General features: G+C 47.8%; 3 protein-coding genes across 3 annotated transcripts; all 3 read left to right on the forward strand.

The window, feature by feature from the left end:
• Positions 1 to 5573: 5573 nt before the first annotated feature.
• On the forward strand, positions 5574 to 8491 carry LOC120645311 (scarecrow-like protein 34). The gene has a single exon (XM_039922113.1). It carries the CDS (start codon positions 5789 to 5791, stop codon positions 8177 to 8179), a length of 2391 nt encoding a protein of 796 aa, XP_039778047.1. The 5' UTR covers positions 5574 to 5788; the 3' UTR covers positions 8180 to 8491.
• Positions 8492 to 10011: 1520 nt separating this feature from the next.
• LOC120645312 (scarecrow-like protein 34) lies at positions 10012 to 12680 on the forward strand. Its single transcript, XM_039922114.1, has 2 exons — positions 10012 to 11967; positions 12016 to 12680. The coding sequence occupies exons 1-2, from the start codon at positions 10097 to 10099 to the stop codon at positions 12290 to 12292; spliced, it is 2148 nt and encodes a 715-aa protein (XP_039778048.1). The 5' UTR covers positions 10012 to 10096; the 3' UTR covers positions 12293 to 12680.
• Positions 12681 to 13662: 982 nt separating this feature from the next.
• On the forward strand, positions 13663 to 15934 carry LOC120645313 (scarecrow-like protein 14). The gene has a single exon (XM_039922115.1). The coding sequence runs from the start codon at positions 13720 to 13722 to the stop codon at positions 15694 to 15696; it is 1977 nt and encodes a 658-aa protein (XP_039778049.1). The 5' UTR covers positions 13663 to 13719; the 3' UTR covers positions 15697 to 15934.
• The last annotated feature ends 1143 nt before the right edge of the window (positions 15935 to 17077 follow it).

Consider the following 17077-nt stretch of genomic DNA (forward strand, 5'->3'; position numbering starts at 1 on the left):
GCGGCGAACAGTAGACATAATTTTTATATGATTTGCTATAATTTTTCAAATATTTAACCAAAATAAATATAAAAGAAAAGGAGGGAAATCAGCCAGAGAGGTTATATACCCGGTATTGCGAGTTCAAGTAGTCCAAATGGACGATTTTGTGGTCTAGGGAGGATACAAAGGCCTATTCCATGGTAGATTCAATAAAACAAATTTGATATTGTAGATTAGGCCTATTATAGATGTTGTTAGAATTTTCTATCAATTTGACCAAAGGTGGAAAATTTTGATTTAAGAAAATGTGACATGTAAAAAAACAAATGGAGTAGCTTTTATGAATGAATGAATGAATTGTGTGAAGTGCATGCATTTTATTTCCTGCTCTTTGTACTCGCTGACAGATGCGGAGAAACGCGGTCAACTGGATATTTTTATGATCATCTATGGTATTGCTCGAGGCCTACAATACCTAAATGAAGATTCAAGGATGAAATGATTGTTCATTAGGATTTGAAACCACAAAATGTTTCGCTGGATTGTGAATTCAAACCCAAAATCTCTAACTTTGGGCTTGGAAAGATTTTGTTAGCAACCAGAGGCGAATCTAGTGTGGGGGCAAGGGGGCTCAAGCACCCCTACCCAGGAACTCCATGAAAAGAATAGAGGAGTGAGAAGAAGAGGAAAAAAGTGAGAGGAGAGGGGGGCTCAAGGAAGTAGAAGGGAGATGAGCCCAAGCGCGAATTCTAGATCTGCCACTCTTAGCAACCAATCGCAAGATATGATGCAAACTCAAGCCGGAACCATGTAAGTCCCTTACAGTCTCATATCAAATAATTCATATTATTGACTCCTTGGTAATGTTTATTGTGATATAATCACAGGGATTACATGGCTCCTGAGTACGCGCTTAATGGGTTACTCCACAAAAAAGATGTGTATGGCTTTGGTGTTCTTATTATGGAAATTATCATGGGAAGCCAAGCAATGACGACGTTTTCCTTCCTTTGGTGAGTCTTGCTTTTTAGTTCACTTAAGTTTAGGTGGCAAGAATGACATCGAATTAATTAATTAATTCAATTCGGCTACCAAATTGAATCAATCATGCAGGTCTGGGAGCATTGGACCAACGGAACCATCTTGGACCTAGTGGATTCTTAATTAGTGGCAGATAAAATTGTGAGATGCATCCACATTGGGCTGCTTTGGGTTAGGCTGCTCAGAGGAGCTCTCATTTGTTCCGTTGAAACCCTACCGGTTCTTGTATCCATTTGCGGAAATTGGGGAGGGGGGCATTGCCCCCCTACCAAAATTTTTTTGGTACCCCCTTATCTTTGATCTTACATAGATTGATTCATGAGCTGGAGGAGAGTAACGATACATAGATCGATAATCTATAATCCATACTAGTGCAAATAAATTTGATAATGCTTGTCCCGTGGTGACTAGGATGCTTGTGGCGATCAGGCTGCTCGCAGCTATCCACACGTGTGCGCCGGCGAGAAGGCCGAGAAGCGTCCAGCTAGTGGCCGCCGTTGTCTACTTCGTACATCCCCGGGCAATCATGTGTGCACGCCTGCGGGCAATAGAGTAGCCAATTGGTACTTTCATGTACTATCGCGAGTAGAGCTGGCTACTCTGATCGCGACCTTCGTGTACGACCCCTCGGCGATCACGTAATTTAATTTATTTTTTATAAATAACTTCCATCCATGGCCAAAAAAATTCAAAGCGATAGTACATGAAAGTACCAATTGGCTCTAAGTATTTTGTAATATATAAATATGTTACGGTAGATTGTTTTAGGGTGTGATTGGTTACCTGACTTACACTTAGCCTCGCTTAGAGTTATGCATGGCCAGCCGAAAGTCAGACTTAGTTAGTGATATATGGTTTTGTTTGGTTGGCTGCATAAGTCTATTTAGCCAGCATAAGAACGCCAGGACTATATATATCGCGCGGGCTACATATTTAGAATCCATCGCGTGAAAGATTCACAGGCGCCGGTGGTTAGATGGGCCGGCACGCAGCAGCGGCCCACGTGGAAGCGCGCAGCCCCAGCGCAGCTGGGCCAGGCACGCACGTGCACGCGTGTGGCACAACGCACAGAAGGTGCAGCGCTGCACCGCTCTCTACCGAACATTCCCGTAAGTTATTTTTTTCATTCTTTATTATTTTTCTTTCATACTTTTGTTTAACTAACTTGTTAGCTATGAATTGATGTAAGTTGTAGAGCGTGGATGTGTCCTATAGAGTTCTTTTATAATTTAATTTTTATATATTAACTTGTTTTATGTGATATTTTCTTAATATAGACACATTTTTTTCATGTCTGCGTATAACTAATTTGTTTCGTAATGCTAAATTATTTGTTTTTTATAAATTAAATTGTTCGGCGATGTTTATTCATTTGTTCGAAATATTCATTTTCCAGTAGTTATCATATACAATTAATTGTTCGCAATGTTTATTACTTTTGTTCATTGCACATTATTATTTGTTCATGACGTTTAACTTTTTGTTCGTAAGAATATTTATTTGATCGTGGTGTTAAAATATTTGTTCGCATTATTTTAAAATTGATTATTTAGTGTTAATAAAATGTTTTTTTAAAATATCGAACAAATATAGACAAGTGTGGTCTTGTTTTGAAGATCTTGTATAAGAAAGATAATGGTGCAATCTAAATTTAATTTGGATGCTCGGTATTATAGTTATAATTTTTTTTAGTTTGAATTTGCATGCACACAGTGATGTCAACATTTTGTCCATACATGCATGCATGGCAGATTCTCTCAGTTAGCTGTCAACATACGCACTGAACTGACGTGTGAAAAAAATCCGCACAATGGGCCAGACCAATCTCATTAATGGGCCGAAGCAGCTCAAACTCCCGAACGCAAAGTGCGCTTTGCTTGAGGCGATAGTTTTCTTAATCGTCACTAACCACATTCGCATAAGAGTGTGTTTGGTTGGTTGCATTGCTAGGTGAATTATATTGGTGGAGCTAAACACGGTGTGTTTGGTTGTCTGTTCTGGCCCGATCGGCACACCATTGGCTTGTGCAGGGTGAGGTTACCGTTTCGACCATAACAACTGCCTCGGGCCGCTCTCCGCTGACCCTAGCGGTCATATCCTTTCGCTCACCGCCACCTCCTCTCCTCCTTTATCTCCGTCGCGCCCACCTTTTGAAGCAGGCGTGCCACGGCTGGCGGTGTCGGCATGGGCACTCAATGACCGCATCCACGCTGCCCTGGAGGCCTTCGAGGAGCATCTCAATGCTGCCGAGTCCGCGTTGCCTCCTCCTCCGCTCACCCCTCCCTCCTGGCCTCCTCCAAGCGCCACGACAAGGGCAAGCACGGCAGACCTGCCGCTGCCACTTCGCCCCTACCGGCGGTGACCCTAACGCCCCCGAGTTCTGGTCGTGGCCTTGGGTGGCCTCGGATGGCCAAATTGGGCCCACAAAAGTTGGCCAGCGTGGGCTTAGTGCAGCCTGCATTGCTGGAGATGCAGCTGAATTGTGTTTCCAGCTATGCAGGCTATACCAGCCAATTTGCATTGCTGGAGCCTGGCTAAAGGACCAATTCAGCCTACCAACCAACAGAGTCTGCACTATGCGAGCCAATGGTTAGGTCTTAGCGCAGCCTACCAATCACACCCTTAATGAGGTGGGGAGCAAGACCAAGGTGATGTGAGGGTGTGGGACTCTCGAAACGTGGGAACCGAGTACGTGCTTTAAGATGAAAAAAAATCAGCCGTACGAAACAAAATTTATGGGCGACCCGTAAATTAGGCCGTCCCCAACTTTAATTGAATTGTTATATTATTATTATTATTATTATTATTATTATTATTATTATTATTATTATTATCAGGTGCACATGTATATAAATTAAAGAGTTAGTTACGCTCCTTTTTATATGGTGATGATTTCTAGTACCACGTGACACATTGACCACAAAAGGAACGTCGTCAATCAAAAAACATAGGACGCTGCATCGATTGAGTGGGAATATAATATAAACCTAGTATATGTATATTCCATTCCGGTCAATTTATGTTAGTCGCCAACCTGCTGATAGAAAAGAATCTATTCCATCTACTACTAACAATATACTTACTCTATATAGTATGTATATATATTGGTTGATTAAGCTAATAATAAGCGGCTAACTGATTACGCATGGAATCATGGATGCATGCATCTTCTCCATCTACTACTACTTGTAGCCTTTTTTTTTTTTTGCTCCTTTTCTTCTTCATTTTTGTGGTCAAGATTGGCTGCTCGACTTTTTTGACCCCTGCTGGCTGCTGCTGCTTCCTCCTCCCGTCTCACCTCGCCTGGCCAATGTATCATCCATCATCATCTTCTCGGACAGCAACGAGCGAGGTAAGCACTGGTAGTACTCCTAAAACAGTAGTACTAGCTTATTAGTTACTCCATCCGTCCCAAAATACTAGTCATCCTGGGATTTAAAATTTGTCCCAAAAAACAAGTCATCATATCCTATTTAGAAAGTGCATGTGCATGCAAAAATCAATTAGTGCTAAATATGGATAATATATAGGGGCAAACATGGTCATTTTACATTCTTGTTAATTTATCTTAGAATTCCTAAGATGACTAGTTTTATGGAATGAAGGGAGTAGGTAGCAACCAATCAAGATGCATTGCATCAGTCAAGACTAGCTAGCTTGTTGATTGATGAACACCCAACAATATTAGGGTCGTGTTTAGTTCCCAAATTCAAAATTCCATTTTTTTTTTCCGGCACCTGCATGGAGACTTATATATAGACGAAATAAAAAACGCATTGCACAGTTTGCCTGTAAATCGCGAGACGAATCTAATGAACCAATTAGGCCGTAATTAGACGCTAAATTGCTACAGTAAACAACCTCTAATGACAGATTAATTAGGCTCATTAGATTCGTCTCGCGATTTACAGACGAGTTCTGTAATTAATTTTGTGATTAGTTTATATTTAGTATTTCAAATGTAGAAAGATGACCTTTTAAAAATTTTATAGGAGGCAACTAAACACGGCCTAGTACACTGAATGCAAGCAACATGCCTGGGCTGGTGGCTGGCGTAGAATGGCCGAGTCAACGCTCGTGCGGCCCAAAAGTCGTGGCAGACGTCAGTACGTAGAGTGCTGGCTAGGCAGCGGCAGGAATCAACCCAAACCCCGTGGGCATACTAATCCGATCCTTCCTAGGTGCTGGAGTTGCCTTTGTCCTAAAAGGAGATCACTACTTACCAGTCTGGCAAGCTGAGGGAGTTTTGTTTTGTATTTCTTTGCTGAATGAAAGGATCAAATCGGCGGAGATACTAGTTAGTCTGCGATTCCGTGATACTATATATATACAAAGTATTTTTGTTTGTTGGAAGAAAACAGAGGACCCGAATGAATGGATGCAGCAGAAGCAGCAGGGAATGGATCAGGAATTCAGGATCATGGTCGGTGGGTCAACCTTGGATTCTTCCACGGACGACGCCGATGGAAATCACCACCACAATCCGACGGCTGTGATTGATCAGATGAGATCAGATCCATCCGGCCGGCGCCGCGGTCGCACCCCGTCGGCTTCGTGGAACCTTCCTTTCCTCCGTCCGGGCACCCTCTCCCTCCCCGGAACGGCGTGCCCTTTGCCTTTTTCCCAACCGCCCCATCCTCCCCCAGACTCTCGCTGGCGTGGCGCGGTGTCTTCCTCCGCCACCAAGGCACCGCCAAGCAGAGCAGCCAAATCAAAGCTCCGGTTTTTTGTTTCCACCGCCGCCGCCCAAGGAGGCGAGGCAGCCATGTCCGCGACGCCGGAGGAGTTCCTCGGCCAAGGGGCCTACCTCGCCGCCCCGGAGCCCTTCTCCCCCTCCGTCTTCCTCGACCTGCCCCCGACGCCGCGCCCCGCCGCCGACGACGACCCGGCCTCCTCCGACGACCTCGTCCTCCCCTTCATCTCCCGGATGCTCATGGAGGAGGACATCGACGACAAGTTCTTCTACCAGTTCCCCGACCACCCCGCGCTCCTCCTCAACGCCCAGCAGCCCTACGCCCAGATCCTCCTCCGCTCCGACGAATCCGCTACCAACTCCACCTCCACCTCCGGCTCCGGCGGGGCCGCCGCCAGCTCCACCCTCTCGCCCTCCTCCGACGCCCCCGCCTGGCCCTACGACCCAATCGAGCTCTCCCAGCTGCTCCGCTCCCCGCCCTACGCCGACGCCGTGCTCGGCCTCCACGACTTCGCCGACGATGTCGACGCCCTCTTGCTGCAGGACCAAGGTCAGGCCACCGCCGCTGGGTTTCACCATACTCCGCCCTTCTTCGATACTGCTGGAGCCGGCGGCGCCGGCGGGGGCCAACCGCAGGGCGCGCCTTCCATCGCCGCCCAGAACGCCGCCGCCGGTGCCGGATCCCCTTCACTCGCCGCCCAGAACGCCGGCATCCTGAGCTCGCCTGCGGATGAGCAGGACGCCAAGACAGCAACAATCGCCAGCAGCACCTTGCCCGCTGCCGACGGTGACCCCGCCGCGCTGGCCTCGGCCTTCTTCAGCGGCCAGAGCGGGGAAAGCATGGACATGCTCAACATGGCATTCCTCAAAGGCATGGAGGAGGCCAGGAAGTTCCTGCCCACCAACTACAGCCTCCTCATCAACCTTGAGGACACACACACACCGGGCCAATCCTTGCCTAGAGACAGCAAGCCGGCCACCGGCTTTGCTGCCGCCCAGGTGAAGGAGGAGGCAGTGGCGGCGGATGGGATGCTACTGTTTGGAGGGAGCGCTACTGGCAGGGGGCGCAAGAACCGCCACACCGATGAGGACTTATTGGAGGCAGAAACAGGCAGAAATAGCAAGCTCATGATGCCGGAACAGGAGGAAACTGGTGCCGGTGAGCTATTCGACGAATTGATGTCCTGCAACTTTGAAGGATTCATGAAGCGCATGAACGACCTGCGCATTGCCATGGATAGCGAGTCTGAAAAAAGTGCCAGGAGGGTGGGCGGCAAGGGGGCGCGGGGGAGGCAGCGCGCCGACGAGGTTGTTGACCTGCGCACCATGCTCATCCATTGCGCGCAGTCGGTGGCCACCGGTGATCGCCGAAGTGCGGTGGAGCTGCTGAGGCAGATCAAGCAGCACTCCTCGCCGAGAGGGGATGCCACACAGCGGATGGCCCATTGTTTTGCGGAAGGACTGGAGGCACGACTTGCAGGAACAGGGAGCCAGGTGTACCAGTCACTCATGGCAAAACGCACCTCGGTTGTGGAGTTCCTTAAGGCATACAAGCTGTTCATGGCAGCCAGCAGCCTCAAGAAGGTGCATATCATGTTCGCCAACCAGACCATCTTGGATGCGGTGGCCGGGAGGAGCAAGTTGCACATTGTGGTATATGGTGTACAGTATGGTTTGCAGTGGCCAGGGTTGCTACATTTCCTGGCCCGTAGAGAAGGTGGACCGCCGGAGGTGAGGTTCACCGCCATTGACCTCCCACAGCCTGGGTTCCGCCCAGCCTACCAGATTGAGGAAACAGGCCGCCGGCTCAGCAACTGTGCCCTCGAGTTTGGTGTGCCTTTCAAGTTCCAGGCTATAGCGGCAAAATGGGAGACGGTCCGTGCCGAGGACCTCAACATTGATCCAGATGAGGTGCTTGTTGTCCACAGCGAATGCGATTTCAGCAAATTGATGGATGAGAGTGTTGACGTGGACACCCCAAGCCCCAGAGATATGGTGCTCAACACCATTCGAAAGATGCGACCCAACGTTTTCATCCTTTTTGTCTTGAATGGCACATATGGTGCTCCCTTCTTCCTGACACGGTTCCGGGAGGCACTGTTCTTCTACTCAGCACTTTTTGACATGCTGGATGCAACCATTCCCCGGGATAATGATGAGCGTCTGCTGATCGAACGGGATATCTTTGGGCGATCTGCCCTGAATGTTATTGCTTGTGAGGGTGCAGACAGGGTGGAGCGCCCTGAGACTTATAAGCAATGGCAGGTACGGAACCACCGGGCTGGGCTCAAGCAGCTACCATTGAATCCAGAGGTCGTAAAGCTTGTAAGGGATAAGGTCAAGAACTATTACCACAAAGACTTCCTTATTGATGAGGATAACCGTTGGCTGCTGCAGGGATGGAAAGGGCGGGTACTCTATGCCATGTCGACATGGGTTGCTGAGGATAATAACACCTTTTAGCTGCTTAACTTTGTCGGGTTTTGGATTATAAATGCTATTGATGTTTGATAGATGGTCTATGTTTTATCTCAGAAACTATGCTCCAGCACCCGTGGTTCAGTGGATTTCCTTTTGTAGAGGGTTTGGGTGCTGAAACTTAAGGTAGAAATAAGTAGATGCTTAGAGCTACATGTAGGCTGTAGATATAGTTCTGGATGTGTTGCAGAGTTGTCATATGTACACCAAAATTAAAAGCCCTGTAACTGAAGCAATTTTATGGATCGCATATTTGACCTTTTGCTGTTTTGTGAAGTTCTGTTTCTTTTGTAACAACAGATTGTTGGCATTTCCCTTGCGTCTGATGTGATTATTGAAGTCGCACTGATTAATCAGAGTATTCCATTTGGCTGAATATTTTGCATCATTTTTCTCATTCAGATAGGTCAGCTAAAAGAGATCACCAGATCCAGGATCATGTGATGCTTCTGCAATTAGAAGAGAGCCAGGCTGGCATCTGCTTGAGGAGTCGCATCAAAGATGGTTTTGGCACAAAGATGGACATCTTATTGCCACTCTATGTTTGCAATGATCTTTTAATCATATATCAGCAATATGGTTTGCTGCTGTGGATCTGTATAAAAGCTGCGAATCTGTTAGGATTCTTATATATTGATCTTCCATAACACCACGATTGCCGTGGATAAATTTACTGTTTATATTCGGAGGTTTCTTGTTTGATTAGTCATTTCCTGCATGAATTCTTAATCACTTATTTTCCCTGTTTGTTCCATCTCTCAGACGCACAATATTTATTTCTATGCCACGTTTATTCTTGTTTCAGGATTGGAGTACTAACAATTTGGTTCATCTGTCCATCCGTTGAACAGGAGGGACTTATTATGACAGGCTGACATCAGGAGAACTCAAGCAGGTACAGTGTTTAGGCTGTATTTTGCTGCTCTCTTCAATTCTTCATCCATATTACTTTATTACACATGTATGGAACAGGGGATATTATGTCCAGTTGACCATGAATCAGGTTCTGTGTGTTGATATGGCTACTGTGTTCCTCCAAAGGGGGAAAACCCCTGTTTTTTTTGGTCTTTTCGGCAGGACAGAAATTGTTTCCTACCCCCTCCATCCCAAAATAAGTGTCGTTATCGCTTTCCGAGAAATAACTTTGATCAAATATATATTAAAATATATTAATGTTTATACTACATAATTAGTATCATCGGAAAGATCTTTAAGTCTAGTTTTTTATCAAATTTATTTGAAGATATAAATATTATACGTATTTTTTATAAATTGAGTCAAACTTGCTGCACGAAAACCCAAAAGGTTACTTATTTTGGGACGGAGGGAAAAGTAGCAGGTGTTTGGATACTGCAGATTTTTGTCAAGCACTGCCAGGACAGGTTAGTTGCTGTACTGTTCGCAGTTGACTACAACAAGCTTGACAAAGAAGAAGCCGCCGCCGCCGGAGTCCTCGCATCAGATCGCCTTCTCTGAACTTCCCCTTGTTCCCCTCCGTCGCCCCGTTAGTGAATAGTGACATTTAAATAGTGACATTTTTGATTGATTATTACGGTGTCAAACAAAGTCATTTTACAAAACCAACTCCAGAACCCCGCGCTAGTGACAAATCTAATGAGGCTTTTAACTGCGCGATTAGATGATGATTATTGTAGCATCACTGTAGCAAATCATTGATTAATTACCGTCATTAGATTCGTCGCGAAAAGTTACACTCATCAATAAAAAAATTTTGCAAATAGACTTTATTCAATCCTTCATGCGAGAAAATTCTCTTCTAGCCCTGTGATTCTATCGCGCATCCAAACAAGACCATTCTCCTTGTTGCCTTCTTGGCGTGCAAAAAAGGAACTGGAAAAGCTTCGATTTTTGACCCACCCACACCCAGCAGCAGCAGCAGCCATGGCCGCCACGCCCGAGGGTCTCTTCGCTGACCCCGAGCCCTTCTCCCCCTCCGTCTTCCTCGACCTGCCCCCGACGCCCCGCCCCGATGGCAACGGCGAGGGCCCGGCCTCGTCGGACGACCTCGTCCTCCCCTTCATCTCGCGGCTGCTCATGGAGGTGAACATGGACGACAACTTCCTGTACCAGTTCCCCGACCACCCCGCGCTCCTCCAAGCCCAGGAACCGTACGCGCGGATCCTCTCCGACTCCAACAGCTCCGCCTCCGGCTCTGCCGCCACCCTCTCGCCGTCCTCCGATCACGACCCGGTCCAGCTGCTCATGTCCCCGCTGCGCCCCGACATGGGACTGCACGATTTCACCGGCGACGATGTCGGCGCCTTCTTCTTGCCGGCGCAAGATGGCGCCAGCCCGGAGTTGGAGCAGAATCGGGTGCAATCAGGGACCGCCGGCGACGCCAACGCGTTCGTCGCCGGCCGATTCGGCGGCGGCACCGGCGTCCAGAGTTCGGCCTTGTTGGATATTGCCGATGAGCAGAGTCCGGCGCAATTAGGGAGCACAACCTTGCCTTCGCCTGCTGGGGATGGTGTGCTGGCCTCGGCCTTCTTCAGTAGCCAGAATGGGGGAGACATGGATGTGCTCCACACAGCATTCCTCAAGGGCATGGAGGAGGCCAACAAGTTCTTGCCCACCATCAACAACAACCTCCTCATTGACCAGGAGGGGGGAAGAGGCGATGGCAGCAGGGGGCGCAAAAACAGGCTCAATTGGGATGATGATCTGGAGGCTGAGACGTGCAGGAAGAGCAAGCTGATGGTGCCCGAGCCCGAGGAAACTGGCGACAAGGTGGATGAAATGATTGTCAATGGCCGTGAATTGTGCCTCAAAGAAATGGAGGCCTTGCGCATCACCATGGGCAGTGATGCTAGGAAGAACACCAGGAAGGGCAAAGGGAAGTCAGCAAAGGGAAGGTGGAGCGCTGATGAGGCAGTGGACTTGAGCACCGTGCTCATCCACTGTGCACAGGCCGTGGCCACCGACAACCGCCGGAGCGCGACCGAGCTGCTTAGGCAGATCAAGCAGCGCTCCTCGCCGAGGGGTGACGCCACACAAAGGCTGGCGCATTGCTTTGCTGACGGATTAGAGGCACGGTTGGCAGGGTCAGGGAGCCAGGTTTACAGGTCGCTCATGGCCGAGCGCATCTCGGTCATGGATTACCTCAAGGCCTACCAGGTGTACCTGGCAGCTTCCTGCTTCAAAATGATGGCATTCAAGTTCTCTAACATGACCATTTCCAAGGTCATCGCAGGGAGGAAGAAGGTACACATTGTGGATTATGGCATACAGTATGGGTTCCAGTGGCCAAGTTTGCTAGGATACATGGCAACGCTGAAGGGTGGACCACCTCAAGTGAGGATCACCGGCATTGACCTCCCCCATCCTGGCTTCCGACCAGCTTCTCGGATCGAGGAGACAGGGCGCCGGCTCAGCAATTGTGCTTCTCAGCTCGGCGTGCCATTCAAGTTCCACAGCATGGTTAAGGCGAGGTGGGAGACAATTGGTGTTGATGACTTGAACATTGACCCTGATGAGGTACTCATTGTCAATAGCATCCGCAATTTCGGTAATCTGATGGATGAGGGTGTCGACATAGATAGCCCAAGTCCCAGGGATGTTGTCCTCAGCAACATTCGCAAGATGAAGCCTGACGCGTTCATCCTTTTCGTCATGAATGCCTCATACAACGCTCCGTTCTTTGTAACACGTTTCCGTGAGGCACTGTTCTTTCACTCTGCGATGTTCGACATGCTGGATGCCACCGCTCCACGGGATAATCACCAACGCTTTTTGGTTGAGCGGGGCCTCTTTAGGAAGTGTGCCCTGAATGTTGTTGCCTGCGATGAGCGGGGCCTCTTTAGGAAGTGTGCCCTGAATGTTGTTGCCTGCGAGGGCTTGGACAGGGTGGAGCGTGCCGAGACATATAAGCAATGGCAGGTGAGGAACCACCGGGCAGGGTTAAGGCAGCTGCCACTGGATCCAGATGTTGTGAAGGATGTGAGGGAGAAAGTTCGGGAACATTACCACAAGGATTTTGTCATTGATGTGGATCATCAGTGGCTCCTGGAAGGATGGAAGGGACGCATACTCTATGCCATGTCGACATGGGTTGCAGACGATGCTATCTCAGAACTTTAGCTGCTTTTCTTCAAAGGATGCAGAGATATCGGTAATCGCAACTGTACATATGTTTATGGCTTTCTGTGTTACCAATGAGCTTCATGAACTGCTCAGCAGCAGTGTGGTTGAACACGCTTTCTTGCAAGATGGCTTGGTCTAGAGGTGAAATTCATAAGCAGTAGTGACTAGTGACATAACAATGTCTTGTAATGTACAATAAGATATTTATTAGTTGTTCTCGTTGCTGCAACTGCACAGGGTCTTACAGATAGTTCCCTGCGTGCTAGTGCAGAACCTGTATAAATGTACAACAGAACTGAAGAACCCCGTTTATTACTTTACATATTGCTAGTATATGATTGTACTATTCTGTAGCTTTGCAAATTTATATGCTCTATTTCGTCAAGTTCAGTTTCTGCTGTGTCCTCAGTTTTTTGGCGCTTCCCTTGCATCTGAGAAGATTAAATAGAAGCATGATGAAGCATTCAAGTTGCTCGATTTATTCAGGGCATTGATTTGTGCATTTTCATTTTTGTGTGATTGTTTGAAATGCAAAATTATTGACAGGGTACTTCCACCTATTTTTCTCCTTAGTTTCAAATTTTCCAGAGGCATCTTCTGAAGACTTTCCTTAATTCTTTTCATTCAGACATGTACAGCTAATAGAGGCGGACATTCAAAATTCCAGTTGTTTCAGTTTTTTTTGTTCATGCAATTACTGTAGACTTACACTGATCTGACTAATTTGTTTACTCAAAGCGTAGGGAGTACAATGGATATAGCAGTGTGCCCAAGCGCAACAGGCTTGCAAAGAAAGTGTTTCTGCAATTTAGGAAGAGCTGATGGCCGGCATCTACGTGATGGATGATCAGTTGTGATGGTTCCTGAACAAAGATGGATGCGTTATGGCATAAGTTTGCAATGATCCTTTATCATATAACTGCATCATAGTGATACTGAGTTATGGTGATTGCAGAGAAAGGCCCACAGCTGCACATATATAAATTGGCTGTCTGTGGTCTGTACAATTGCTGAATATTTCCCACCATTTTCCCATTCAGGTCTCTGTTTCTTTTTTTTTTTAAAGAAATGACGTCTCGGTTCCCAGCTAGTCTGTACTGAATATTTTCCCACAATTAATTATCCCATTCAGACAAGTACAGCTAAAGATGTAACCAGATTCAGGGAATTTCTTTCTCTATATTATGTCTCACTGACTGGATAATGTTTCATTTTTTTTTGAAAGAATGTTCCCAGTGTTTGGTGCAGACCCTTGTGGCATGGAAGGGACGGGTACATTGCTTGTCTGACCAAGACCCATCTTTGTTTCCACTTGATGGAAGCTTCCTTGCTTTGCCAAAGCAACGATACCTGGGTCTCAAAGAAAGTGAAAGCTCCTTCCATTTTTACCGCCGCCTCCGCCAGGCCAGAGCCAGACCATTACCATGGCCGCCGCGCCGGAGCCCTTCTCCCCCTCCGTCTTCCTCGACCTGCCCCCTACTCCTCCCCGCCCCGACGTCGACGGCGAGGACCCGGCGGCCTTGCCGGACGACCTGGTTCTCCCCTACATCTCGCGCATGCTGATGGAGGAGGACATGGACGACGACGAGTTCTTGTACCAGTACCCGGATCACCCCGCGCTGCTCCAGGCCCAGGAGTCATACGCTCAGATCCTCTCTGATGCCGCCGCGACCAACACCAACGGAAGCAGTGGTACCTTCACCCTCTCGCCATCCTCCTCTCATCTCCCCGTGCTCGCCAACGCCACCTGGCCCTACGACCCGCTCGAGCTCACCCAGCTGCTCGCCGCCGGTGGTGCCACTGCCAACGCCGTCTGCTTGCCCCGCAGCGGAGAGGCCAGCCAGAGCAGAGTGGACATGGACATGCTCAACCAGGCGTTCCTCAAGGGCATGGAAGAGGCCAACAAGTTGTTGCCCACCAGCAACAGCCTCTTCATCTCCATGGAGAACCATGTCACTGCCACAGGCCAAGTGAAGAAGAAGAATAAGAATGGGGCAGTGGATGGAATGCTATTGTTTCAGGGGAGTGGTAATGGCAGGGGCCGCAAGAACAGCCGTCGTGAAGGGGATGACTTGGAGGGCAGGAGCAGCAAGCTGATGGTTCCGGAGCCGGAGGAAACCGGAGAGATGGTCGACAAAATGGTTTTCGATGGGTACATGATGTGTCTAGATAACATGAAGAGCATGCGCATCACCATGGCCGGCGGCACTAAGGCGAACGGGAGCGCAGATGGAGCAGTGGACTTGAGCACATTACTTCTCCATTGCGCGCAGGCTGTGTCCATGGATGACCACGGCAGCGCGGCCCAACTGCTGAGGCGGATCAAGCAGCACTCATCGCCGAGGGGAGACGCTAACCAAAGGCTGGCGTACTGTTTCGCCGAGGGTCTGGAGGCACGGTTAGCAGGAACAGGGAGCCAGTTGCACAGGTCCCTTGTGGCAAAGCGCACCTCTGCCGTGGAATTCCTCAGAGCCTACCAATTGTACCTGGCGGTCTCCTGCTTCAAAATGACAGCGTACAGGTTCTCCAACATGACCATCAGCAAGGCCATCGCCAGAAAGAAGAAGCTGCACATTGTTGATTACGGCGTGCAGTACGGGTGCCAATGGCCGAGTTTGCTAGATTTTTTGGCCAAGACCAAGGATGGGCTGCCGGAGGTGAGGATGACCTGCATCGGCCTCCCTGAGCCTGGGTTCCGTCCAGCGGCACGGATTGAGGAGACAGGGCGCCGGTTGAGCAACTTCGCCACCCAGTGTGGGTTGCCATTCAAGTTCCAGAGTATTGCAGCCAAGTGGGAGACGATCTGTGCTCGTGACCTCAGAGTCGAACCAGATGAGGTACTGGTCGTGAATTGTATCACACATTTTCAGAACTTGATGGATGAGGGTGCTGACATTTGTAGCCCGAGCCCTAGGGACGTGGTGCTCAAAAACATCCAAGAAATGCAGCCGGATGTGTTCATCCTCGCTGTTGTGAATGGCTCATACAATGCGCCCTTCTTCATAACACGGTTCCGAGAGGCACTCTTCTATTACTCGGCAATGTTCGACATGCTGGATGCTACAGCCCCAAGGGACAGTGAGCAGCGTTTGGTGGTTGAGCGTGACCTCGTCGGGCGGTGTGCCCTCAATGTTATCAGCTGCGAAGGCTCCGACAGGGTGGAGCGCCCTGAGACGTATCGGCAGTGGCAGCTGCGAAACCGCCAGGCAGGGCTTAGGCAGCTGCCGTTGTATCCGGATATCGTTAAGGTCTTGAGCGACAAGGTTAGAGATCAGTACCACAAGGACTTTGTCATTGACGTTGATCACCAGTGGCTTCTACAAGGGTGGAAGGGACGCATACTCTATGCCATGTCCACATGGGCTGCAGATGATGCAGTCAATCTTCAATCCGAACTGTAGCTGCATTTCTTGATCCATCTTCATTGTTTCCCAGGTGGTTTCTGCTGAATACTTTCCCTCTTCATGGTTTTGTTTAGGGGAGGACAGCTAAAAGATGAGGTGGTCAGATTCAGGATTAAGTAATGTGCTTCTTTCTTTAATTTGCTAGGGGTTGGTTGCTAAGATATGTATAATGGTACATAATAAAAATTTACAGTTTATTTTGATGGTTTCTGAACAAAGAAATCCAAAGCAAAAATTGGCTGGTGTGGTGTGAGAAAAAAAACACTACTGGCTGGTTAGCTGACTAGCCAGCCGAACAGAGTGGACTGTAGCCTGCTAGTAAAAACCAAGATGGACAGGATGTCGCTCTGACTCTTTTCCGGTGCCAGCGTCGTCCAGTCCAGCTCCCTCTGCTTTTTGAAAGCTCCATCAAAGTTCATCCATGTCCATCCGAAACGTCTGGTTGCTCGCATCGACACGATCGGGTGCCGAATCAGCAAATTTACTCAACAATGTGGCATTCCATAAATTTAAAATATTCAAATTTCAACTAAAAAAGTTCCATAAGTAACTTATTTTAATAAAAAATGCGAAATGGATATCAAAATTTTTCTAAATATATAACATATCTATTGCCACTCTACTTGTAAGTTATTTGGATCCAATTTTTTCATGTTCATAGTATTTGGTTGTTTATAGTTATACCTATAATTTTTGAATAAATAAGATTCAAGTATGGCAACAATAGATATGTTACTTTTTTAAGAAAATTTTTGATACTAGTCTCTATTTTTCTGATTTAAAATAAATTAGTGTTTATTTTGTAGATCTAATTAGAATTTTTATTTTTATTTTTTAAACATACAAAACTACGCAAAGGGCGAAACTTGTCCGGCTTCGATAATTGGACGACTCTCGTTATTCGGTTTTGTAGTTGAAAGTTAAAAATCGGACTTTTGGAATATTTTGAGAGTGTAAACCCAACTTTCCATTAATTATTATGGCTGACAAAAAAACAATTTAATGGATTACTTGTTTGACTATCCATGTACTGAGGTGTCTGATCTGTTGAGCATCTGTTGTACAAAAGTAGGTGTGAGCATCAATATTTGTTGGATTGTGCTCCCAATCAAAGAAAGCAGAGAGTAGAATGATTCCTTGTGGATCAAGAGAGTAGAATTTTTTTTATTCGCTAGTACCCGGTAGTAGTGCTCCTACCGGTCAAAACTAATATCTGCTCCTCCTACCATCTCCACAATCTATCTTACCCGTTTGAAGCTCTTGCTACCCCTTTACTACCTCCCACTGCGGGTGCCCTTAGTAAAGGATGGTCAAGCAAAGCAATGCCTTGTTCGGCTGGCGGATTCAGCCGGATTCAGCCAGCCACAACAGTAATTTT

The sequence above is a fragment of the Panicum virgatum genome, chromosome 8K (genome assembly GCF_016808335.1).
Source record: "Panicum virgatum strain AP13 chromosome 8K, P.virgatum_v5, whole genome shotgun sequence".
Lineage (NCBI taxonomy): Eukaryota > Viridiplantae > Streptophyta > Magnoliopsida > Poales > Poaceae > Panicum > Panicum virgatum.